At 43.7% G+C, this 12,061-nt stretch overlaps 1 protein-coding gene across 2 annotated transcripts in view; it reads left to right on the top strand.

The window, feature by feature from the left end:
• Positions 1–5,055: 5,055 nt before the first annotated feature.
• The window catches only part of LOC116049150 (serum response factor-like), an 11,072-nt gene continuing 4,066 nt past the window's right edge, over positions 5,056–12,061 (top strand). The window contains exons 1-3 of one of the 2 annotated variants that reach the window (XM_031298569.2): positions 5,056–5,881; positions 9,009–9,299; positions 11,782–11,995. In XM_031298569.2, coding sequence (XP_031154429.1) covers positions 5,561–5,881; positions 9,009–9,299; positions 11,782–11,995 — 826 coding nt within the window. In that variant the 5' untranslated portion in view covers positions 5,056–5,560. The remainder of the gene's footprint in view (positions 5,882–9,008; positions 9,300–11,781; positions 11,996–12,061) is intronic. The other variant, XM_031298570.2, reaches the window with a different exon arrangement.

Below are 12,061 nucleotides of genomic sequence, written 5' to 3'. Positions count from 1 at the left end.
CTTGGTCATACCCGCCCCTTCTGACTTTTGCTATGCTTCTGCTCTGGACTTCTGACTTCTGCTCACCCAGGGCCAGCACCATCCACACACGCCACACACCCAACACCACACACACCGACACACACAGGACATCACGACACACAGCCACACACACACCCACATACACAGACACAGCCACCAAACACACACACACACAGCAGGACCACAACCACCACACAGACACCCACCGCCCACCACACACCCACACCATCACAACACAGACACACAGACTACAGACACGACACACAACACAGCGAAAAGACACACACCCACCCACAAGACACACAACACACACAACACAGCACCCCACACACCCAACACACACACAGGACAAGGCACACACACCAGACACCACACCACACACACAGACACCACACACACCAACCACACCCCAGCGACCCACCGAGCACACACACCACACAGCACAGGGACACAACAGACATGACCACCCACGCACACACAGGACACACACAGGACACACAGACACCCCACCAACGCACACACAGACACACACACACACACAGACCAACACAGACACACAACCAACCCAACACACACACAGACACAGCACACAATCACACACACACACCACCACAGCACACAGACCACGACACACACCGACACACCACACCCACACACACACACACACAGGGACAGACACACACACAACAACACAGCACACCACACACACAAAACCACACACACACCAGCACACCCACACACACACAACAACACAGACAGCAGAGACACAGCCAACACCACACTACACCACACCAACACAATGGCGCCCGCTGTTGATGCTGTACAGACGCCGTGGTTAACGAGAGAAATAAAATAAGTAGAATAGAATATACTTTATTGTCCCCTAGGGGAAATTTGTCATGGACTCAAGAGTGCATAGTAGTAGCTGCCATTACAGACAATAAATACCACATAAAAATACAGAACACCGAGTTACTGCACACTTCTCAGGCCTATCATTACAAATCGTACAAATCTATTTAAATTTTGATTTAAAATTTGATGGAGACTGGTACGAAGGAATATTTAAAACGGTTCAATTTAGTTTTAGGGATTCTGTACCTTCTACCAGAAGGCAAGAGCTCGTAGTCCGTTTGAAGGATGTGGACGGTCCAACATACTCTCCGCGCCTGCCTGCCTAAGTACAGACTGGCTCATAGATGGACTGAAGGGAGAGCCTATCAGTCCTCCCCATCACCTTCATAGCAGTCTGTACAGGCGCTGCAACTTTGATTTGGACTGTGTGGAGAGATTGCGAACCACGCCGTCATCCCATACCTGATAACACTCTCCATCACTGCCTGATTAAAATAAAACATGATGTCTGGCTGACACCAAGCACCCTAGTCTGCTTAAGAATACAGTCTTTGCTGTAAACGGGAACATACGTAATCTACGCGGTTGTAACCAGGTTCTAATCAGCCTTCAACATTACCTGCAAAACAACCTCAAGGTCTGGGATCACTACTTCAATACTTTTATTAATGTCCTGGTTCGAGGGATAAAGATAAGATAGATATCAAATGAACTGACACTTAATACTAATTTGTCTTTGGCTGTAGATGATTATTGACTTCACACAGAGAATGAAAACAAACACACAGTAACTCTTTTCAAGAAAATAGTATTATTCAAATGTCCAACAACACATATTACACTCCCATTTCCCACCCCAAAATACATTCGTCAACAAAATATGTTCTGGCCAGAAACCACAGTTTTGCTGCCCACATTTTAATTTAGTTGTGCACAACTAAATAGAAATGTAGTAGCAATGAAATCCAAACTCAGGCCTGAAGTTCAGAGTCCAGTCCACTGTCCAGCACGCTCTCTCTCCTGTTACGGCTAGCAGAGTGGAAACGCACCGCTCCTCCGTCACACCCGCGCTGTCTCTCACAGTCCACCACACAGTCCCAGTACAGCTATGTCAACAGATAAAGTTTTCAGACACTAAAATCAAAAGAAAGAAAAAAAAGAAAATCCCTTTTCAGGATGTTATTTCCTTATTTTTCTGCAGAGCTAATGTGGCCGTTTCTCCCTCTGTAACAGGCTAAGGAAAGAACGACACCAGCGCTGCGCAGCTGCCACCTAGTGGGCATTACCACAAAGTGTTCGCCACTGCTGAAAAGTGTTGAGAATTAAAATGACTCGATTAAAACAAAGTGGCATAACCTCAGCTATTTGTGTCTGATTAATAAGTGAAAATAGAAAACTCATACTTTGTGTTTTTACTCATGTATTATATCTGAAGGAATATTTAGCTTCAGTTCTAATTAGCTTGGATGAATGTACAAAATGTCCTATTATGATGACAAATACTGATCACACAAATCATATCATCCCTGCTTAAAACTTTAAACACAACCAGCCAATTTGGGGTGGGTTACAAGGTCACTCCAGCTTAAGAGGTTCTCCATGTGGATAACCAGATCCTATAAGAAGTGACCGGTTTGATATCCAAACGCGGCCTTACCTATGTTTCACCCGTTTCAATTGAAACAGGCCCCGCCCTCCAAGGGGAGCCCCAACAGACCAGCAAAATCCTATTCATTTTCTCCGTAGGATATTGATTTTCAGCCATAATGTCTAAACCATCCGAGGTAGATTGATCACGAGCTACGAGGTTGTGAAACGAAAGTTTCTGCTCCTATAAAAGCCACAAGGTATGAAATCAACCTTGTTATTTGCGATCTTCTGGAGAAATACTACACTACCCACAATTCTAAGCAAAACACTGACGTCTCTGATTGGTCGAACTCGCGGTTACCATGGCAACGTTTACCGCCCCGCGAACGGCTTAAGCGATCTGAATCTAATACCGGTAGTTTATGTGTTTATACCTTTGCCTTTTTGCCTCAAAATGTTATTTTGAGGAAAAGAATTTTAAGAGGAAATGAAACGTACATATGCCAGTGGTGCTGAAAAACAAAAGATATCGGACAACAAAAGAAAAGCTTTATTCAGTCTACCAAAAGTGACTCTTTCTTTGGTCCAGCATCTGTAACCCCACCGGAGACAGCAGCGGCCGAACCCCCGTCACAGGATGCTAGCCAAAATACAGATTATCCGTCTTCAACTCAAACTGCTGGCAATGACCAAACATTGTTAGTAGAACAAGAACATGACGATGAAGTTCCTACCGCTGAGACAGGTGAGGGAGATGTCAGGGAGAAAGCCCCGTTTACAGAGACAGACCCGGGGTGCTGGCCAGAGCATATTGCCGATGACTAACGAATTGATATTGTTAGCTAGCGGTCCCGTTCAGATAGAGGAGTTTAACTTCCCACAAAGCCAATCACACCGCCGAAAATCAGTCAGTCCCAAAATCCGGATCCTTCCTTAACAGTGACACCCGAGGAAAAGTTCAGGAGAGATGTTTTCCTCCCACTAGTGAACTCTGCCATTACAGCCACTAGTGAGCGCTTCAAGTTGATGGAGACATTTCATGGTCTGTTTGGTTTCATTTCTAGAAGAGAGGAAATGAAAAGGGCCGTGGAAACTTACACCCTCAAAGAAAGCTGCGCAAATATAGAACAAACCCTCGGCGATGTGGACGCTGAGGACCTTGTGTGCGAGATCTCGGCTGCTGTCACTGCCGCGCCAGCAAAAGAAACCACTGGCCTGCAGATTCTGAGCTACATTTACAGAAACAATTTAGTTGAACTGTATCCAAACCTCAGCATTGCTCTCCGACTCATGACGACAGTGCCTGTGACTGTAGCGAGCGGAGAGAGGAGTTTCTCTCGCTTGAAGCTAATAAAAACACACCTGAGGTCAACAATGCTCCAGGAGCGGCTGTCAGCTCTCGCTCAGATTTCTATTGAGCACGAGGTGACAAAATCGCTGGACAAAGATGAACTTATCAGGGCATTCTCAGCACTCAAACACAGAAGGGTGGATTTCTAAAAGGGCTCAGGTGAAATCTACGCCCGCCGCCCGGTGAGCTGTCCACGGTGCTGAAAAAACGCGGAGCCCATCGTTATTTATGATAAGTTCGGTTCAGTGTCAGTCAGACACTTTTTCTTCTTTGCTTTTGTTAAATAATTCAAGTTGAGGGGATGTTTGAGCTGTTTTTTTTTTAAAGTCAGCCCAGACAGCTGAAAATGTACTGCGCAAATCAATTAAGCAGAGAAGTTGGCGTCCGTGAAAGGGCGAGGCTTATCCCAATGTAAAACGCTGTATAATTGTATATAGTTTTAATCAAATAAGGTTGGATTATTTCTATGTTGAGGTTCCTATCCGTGAAGCTGACAGTGCACGTAATAAAATAATATACCATTGATGCAAACCAACAGGAATCCTTGCTTTTTCTGCTCTATTGTGTTTATGTTTTATGTGGGTAGGGCCCCATATTAGTTATTGAAACGGGCCCCCAGATGCTTAAGGCCGCCGCTGTTGATATCCTCCCTATGAATGGACAAAGGGGTATGAAATAGACATAAATAGGCAACGTAAAGTAATTCCACACATTGTAATCAAAACAACGTTAACGTTAGGTAGCCTGGAACGCTACCAGGTTTTGAGTCGTGACTTGGAGTCGTAACTTACGGGCTAAAAATTGTGTCTTAAAATACTAAAACAAATATAACAACCTAACACCCCCTATCAGTTATCCAGGTCCCTTACCGGCTGAGTTACTGTCTCTAATATGTAAAAGGCTTGTTTAATAAATACATAAATCATTTCTCTTCCTCCCCTTCTACTTCTCTGTACAGATTTGTAGTTTTCCCGTCTGTAGTTCTGTTGACCATATAAGGAGCGGCAGCGCCATAAAAGGAAACGTGCTTCTTTATATGGAGGAAAGTAGTTCCCCTGCGAGTCCCTTTTGGTATCACTGCGCACACTAACTCAGCGTCTCATGTCTACATGTCTAATATAATCTCTATTAGTCCTACATGTGTGGAATACATTAATGAGACGTTCCTGGTTATCTGGGTGATATTTAATAGAAGGAGTGTGGAAATAGTGCGTACAGTGTGTGGAACTATATTCCACAGCGGACGGATATCTGTAGATGCTGCTCGTCATTTCCTTATGTGGAGCGCAGTGTTTTGTCACTGATTACTGTACAAAAACACAACTTTTTAAACTTTATTCACTGATTCTTCTCAAACTGGATCCGTTTTTATGTAGAAAATGTTTCCTGATGTTTCCTCCGATGTTCCCCGACCGTTCGGCGGGAACTCTCGGTGATTTACGGAGTTTGATGGACAGAGAGCTTCACTTGTTGCTAAAGTAACCGCTTACTGATGCTAACTGTAGCCGAACATCCTCTATGCTAACTATGGCTGCCGTTGCTAACCGATGCTAACTGTGGCTGCCGTTGCTAACCGATGCTAACTGGTACTGGAGCTAGTTAGCTCAGTTAGCCGAGCAGCTAGCGGTTAGCGGTGCTATTAGCTGACTGTGCCCGGCCTGGGAGCTCGGACAGCCGGCAGGAGGAGGAGGTTTTCCGGCCCGGGGGGCGGCGGGGGTGGGGGGTGGGGGGACCCAGCGGGGAATGGGCACCAGAACCGGAGCCGGGCTGAACACGGCCGGACCGGGACCGAACAATGACCCGGATGTGATTTCCAGCGGGTCCTCCCCGGACTCTGACTCCGGGGAGGACACGGCGGGCTCTGGCGGGGACAGGAGAGGCGTGAAGCGGGAGCGGAGTGAGCGCGAGGTCGGTACCTCCCGGGGTCCGAGCCCCGGCGGGCTGCCGGGAGCCAAGCCCGGGAAGAAAACCAGAGGAAGGGTAAAGATCAAGATGGAGTTCATCGACAACAAACTGCGGCGCTACACGACGTTCAGCAAGAGGAAGACCGGCATCATGAAGAAGGTGAGCCCGGACCTCCCGACCATAGTCACTCCCCTCATATACTACTATATCTAACTATATATATATATATATATATATATATATATATATATATATATATATATATATATACCATAGTCACTCTCCTCATATACTACTATATATATATATATATATATATATATATATATATATATCACCTCCCGACCATAGTCACTCCCCTCATATACTACTATATCTAACTATATATATATATATATATATATATATATATATATATATATATATATATATATATATATATATATATATACCATAGTCACTCTCCTCATATACTACTATATATATATATATATATATATATATATATATATATATCACCTCCCGACCATAGTCACTCCCCTCATATACTACTATATCTAACTATATATATATATATATATATATATATATATATATATATATATATATATATATATACCATAGTCACTCTCCTCATATACTACTATATATATATATATATATATCACCTCCCGACCATAGTCACTCCCCTCATATACTACTATATCTAACTATATATATATATATATATATATATATATATATATATATATATATATATATATATATATATACCATAGTCACTCTCCTCATATACTACTATATATATATATATATATATATCGATATATACATCGATATATAGATATATATATAGTTAATACCACTCTCCTCATATAATACTATATCTAACTATATATATATATATATATATATATATATATATATATATATATATATACTTAATACCACTGTCCTCATATACTACTATATCTAACTATATAGTTAATACCACTGTCCTCATATACTACCATAGATACTCTCCTCATATAACATATAATATAATATATATATATACCATAGATACTCTCCTCATGTACTACCATAGATCTATGATATATATATACTAGGGATGCACCGATTGGGAAATTCTGGGCCGATACCGATACCGATGTTTAACATAACAACTTGGCCGATGCCGATGTTTTTTCTTTTTGTTATTTATTCCTTCTTTTGTGCCACGGAAACATCCAAGTCTTTCGGCTCTTTTTGATTTCGGGGAGACAGACCTCGGCAAAGTGACGCCGGCTCGGCAGCGTGTAGCGTGGCTCCATAAACTTCATCAGACTCCGAAAACCCACGTCCTCCACTACAGAGAAAGGCTGGTCATCTAAAGCCATGAACTCCATCACCTTGTTTGTTATTTGTTTCTCTTTGGCGCTGTCTGGAGGCAGCTGTTTGGCTTCCTCAAACGCCGTGTCAGTTGAAGTCTGAGTCTTACCGGCGGTTTGCGCTTTCTTGGCGGCTTCATTTTTCTGTTTTTGGTCAGCTTGCAGGTAATCGGCGTACACCGCCTCGTGCCTGCTTCTCAAATGTCCAGTGAGATTTGTTGTGTTAAATGACTTTCTAACAGCACCCCCTCTTGAAATTTCAATGGAACACGTATTTCAAACTGCAAAACGCTGATCTTTCTCTGAAACTGTAAAATATTGCCACACAACCACCATCTTCTTTGTTTAATCTAAGTTACTGAGGAGAGTGCGCGGGTGCCCTCTTCCGTCTCGGTCTCTCCCCCCGCCCAAATAAAAAGAGGGAAAAAAAGTTTCTCCTGAGCACAGCGTTCATGACACATATAATCATCGGCGAATGTCATTTTTATTCCCCGTTACCGATGTTCAGCCGATGCATCGGTGCATCCCTAATATATACCATAGTCACTCTACTCATATAATACTATATATAACTATATATATATATATATTACTACCATTCTGGTTTTACATTTTCCTTTTTCTTTCGAAAATATATATATATATAAAAAAAAAAATCCAAATATAAAAACATAATGGGATATATTGCATGAAGGCTGTTAGACATTCTGTATTGCTCTCATCTATTTATTCTCCTGTAGATGAACTTTCTAATAATCTGAGTCAGCTAACATGTAGCCTAGCATCATTTACTCTCCTTCCTTAAATGTACACATGACAATTATTCACCTCAATGATACATTAATTCATTTTAATGGATTAATAAACCTCTGGACTGTCATATTTCAGATGTGTTTGAGCAAGATTTCTGCTCATGTCCAAAACTTTGTGCACATTCAAAATATATCTCATCTGTGCTCTCTGAGGTTTGGGGGAGTCGTGATATTTTGAGAAAAATAAAGTTATAATAGTTACTGTATTTCAGAAAATAATCTACCTGCACCGTAGCCTGCTGTGCATTACGTGATATCTCTGCTGAGACGGTAGATCTCAGACCTCGTGACAGACTCAGAGCCCCTTCTGGGTCTCTGGTCTCTGAATGAGACAAAGTTTAGGGAAGTGTCTATACGTTACTCTACATCGGAGGTGGAAACACAAAACTACAGCAGAAATACACGGAGCACAAACGGGACACGTCTGCTGCAGCATGTCCACAGCAGAGCGCGTCCTTTATAACCTGACGCTGAACAGACTACGGACGGAAGGCTGCAGCAGCTCCGTGGTCTGAGCCGCTGCTCGTCTCTGTTGTTACAGAGAGAGAGGACACTAAGCGATGCACAGGTCTGCTTCAGAGCTCCGTGTGTTTGGGAAAAGTGCTTTATTTGTGATTTAAATAATGGTGCTGATGATTTTTAGAGACCCCCACAGGTGTATGATGTTACTGCTTTCATGGGAGCTCATCCTCTCTCTATGGGAGCTCAGCTCCCACTGGCTCCCACGGAATTCCAACCCTGTATGTATATATGTATATGTGTATATATATATATATATATATATATATATATATATATATATATATATATATATATATATATATATATAATTTTTTTTTTTTTTAAAAAATGGAATATTTAAAAAAAAAATCTGATATACATATATATATATATAAAAAATCTATAAAACTGCATTATTCCATTTTCTTCTAAAATTTTGAGGAAAAAGAAATTCAGTTTTTTGTAAAATATTCAATTGTTGGAGGTCCTGCCTATGTCTATCTCCAGATGTTAGCCGGTGTCTATCTCCAGGTGATAGCCTGTGCCTATCGCCAGGTGATAGCCTGTGTCTATATCCAGGTGATAGCCTATGTCTGTATCCAGGTAATAGCCTGTGCCGTGTCCCTGCAGGCCTACGAGCTGTCCACGCTGACTGGGACCCAGGTGCTGCTGCTGGTCGCCAGCGAGACGGGTCACGTGTACACGTTTGCGACCAGGAAGCTGCAGCCGATGATCACGTCAGAGACGGGGAAGGCTCTGATCCAGACCTGCCTCAACTCGCCAGACTCCCCGCCGCGCTGCGACGCCTCCGCCGACCAGCGGATGAGCGCCACGGGCTTCCAGGAGACGGAGCTCACCTACCAGGTGGTGGAGGCCGAGTCAGAGGGGGCCAAGGTAACGCCACGGCAACAGATAACACACACACACACACACACACACACACACACAGAGACAGACACACACACACACACACACACAGAGACAGACACACACGTGAAGGGTATGTGATGATGTGGGGGTATGGTGAAGGGTATGTGATGATGTGGGGGTATGGTGAAGGGTATGTGATGATGTGGGGTATGGTGAAGGGTATGTGATGATGTGGGGGTATGGTGAAGGGTATGTGATGATGTGGGGGTATGGTGAAGGGTATGTGATGATGTGGGGTATGGTGAAGGGTATGTGATGATGTGGGGTATGGTGAAGGGTATGTGATGATGTGGGGTATGGTGAAGGGTATGTGATGATGTGGGGTATGGTGAAGGGTATGTGATGATGTGGGGGTACGGTGAAGGGTATGTGATGATGTGGGGGTATGGTGAAGGGTATGTGATGATATGTGATGATGTGGGGGTACGGTGAAGGGTATGTGATGATGTGGGGGTACGGTAATGCTGAACGATTTTTTTCCCAAATATTGCGATTGCGATTCGATTATTTTTTTAAGCTCTTTGTCTTCTGTATTATTCAACAAAGACAAACAATAAATCATTTTATAGTATGAACACACAATTACACACTAGACAGTTAAAAAAGTAAAAATATAGTATATAGTATATATCTATATACACACACACACAGGAGCTGCCTCCAGCCCCTCCCCCTCGTGAAGTTGCGTGCTGCCGTGTGTTCTTGTTCAGAGAGGCTATCGTTACGTTAGCTAGTTGCTGGTGTTCTTGTTCAGAGAGGCTATCGTTACGTTAGCTAGTTGCTGGTGTTCTTGTTCAGAGAGGCTATCGTTACGTTAGCTAGTTGCTGGTGTTCTTGTTCAGAGAGGCTATCGTTACGTTAGCTAGTTGCTGGTGTTCTTGTTCAGAGAGGCTATCGTTACGTTAGCATGTTGCTGGTGTTCTTGTTCAGAGAGGCTATCGTTACGTTAGCATGTTGCTGGTGTTCTTGCCGTGGGATTAACTGTACTAATAAAACTGTTGAAACACCGCGGCCACGCTGCTGTGGAAGCTCCCCGAACGTCATTTATCAGAGTCTGACTGTTACCCCTCTCAGTGGAAGCTCCTCCACTCATATCTTTATAACAGAGCTAACCGCTAACCGCTAATCAGAGCTAGCTAATCGTTGCTAACCGAGCCTTGAGTTCTGTGTGTCTGTATCCATTAACTGCATGTATGGACTCGAACCAGAATAAAACCCTTCAGTTTATTAAAATGGCTGTAAAAGTTTTAAACTACAACTCAGAGTTGTTTGAATGACAGAAATCAGCTCACGGTACAGTGTAGCGTTAGCGTGCTAGTTGATGCTTTCTCTGCGGAGTGCAGACTGATTTGCTCTCGCGAGTCATGTGACCAAATCACAGCCTTTGCGATTAGGAAATCGCGTTTTAACATATCGCGATATTATCGCAAATGCAATTAATCGTTCAGCCCTAGGGTACGGTGAAGGGTATGTGATGATGTGGGGTATGGTGAAGGGTATGTGATGATGTGGGGGTATGATGAAGGGTATGTGATGATGTGGGGTACGGTGAAGGGTATGTGATGATGTGGGGGTATGATGAAGGGTATGTGATGATGTGGGGTACGGTGAAGGGTATGTGATGATGTGGGGTATGATGAAGGGTATGTGATGATGTGGGGTACGGTGAAGGGTATGTGATGATGTGGGGTATGGTGAAGGGTATGTGATGATGTGGGGTACGGTGAAGGGTATGTGATGATGTGGGGGTATGATGAAGGGTATGTGATGATGTGGGGTATGGTGAAGGGTATGTGATGATGTGGGGTATGGTGAAGGGTATGTGATGATGTGGGGGTATGATGAAGGGTATGTGATGATGTGGGGGTATGGTGAAGGGTATGTGATGATGTGGGGTATGGTGAAGGGTATGTGATGATGTGGGGTATGGTGAAGGGTATGTGATGATGTGGGGTATGGTGAAGGGTATGTGATGATGTGGGGTATGGTGAAGGGTATGTGATGATGTGGGGTATGGTGAAGGGTATGTGATGATGTGGGGACCAAGGGAACTTTATCAGGATGCATAGTATCCTGGATCCATGTAATAACTGGCCTTTCAAAATAAAAGTCTGCCTGCCTCTATGGGAATTTAACATAGGGGTATGTATAATTATGGCCCCTGTATTTTAAGGAAGAACATTTATTTATTTACGATACATTATTCATTCACTAAGATAATTGGTGTCCTTAAAGGTTGGATTTTTCCTCATTTTTTAATGAAGGCATTAAAAGATCAATTTCCAAAAGATGATTTTTTTAACTTTAGCATGGCTTCATATGAGCAGCACTGTATGGTGCATCTCTACTTCCTGTCGTGTTCAGCAGTCTCTGCTGTCTGTGTAGGACTCGGGGATCAAACCAGCGGTCTCTGTGTCGTGTTCAGCAGTCTCTGCTGTCTGTGTAGGACTCGGGGATCAAACCAGCGGTCTCTGTGTCCGGCCAGGACTCGGGGATCAAACCAGCGGTCTCCGTGTGCGGCCTGCAGACCCCCCCCTCTTCCTCGGTGGCCTTGCAGCTGCCGGGCAGCGCCCCCTGCTGGACGCCCTCCTCCACCAACGGGACGCTGCTGAAGACGGCGGCCGGCCTCGTGCTTCCTGCAGGCTTCACTCTGATGTCAGGTACACTTCCTGTCACATGTTGTCCACTTCCTGTCACATGTTGTCCACTTCCTGTCACATGTTGTC

Source organism: Sander lucioperca, chromosome 4 (assembly GCF_008315115.2).
Source record: "Sander lucioperca isolate FBNREF2018 chromosome 4, SLUC_FBN_1.2, whole genome shotgun sequence".
NCBI lineage: Eukaryota > Metazoa > Chordata > Actinopteri > Perciformes > Percidae > Sander > Sander lucioperca.
Note: the sequence above shows the minus strand (reverse complement) of the source record. Positions and strands in the feature narration are given on the sequence as shown.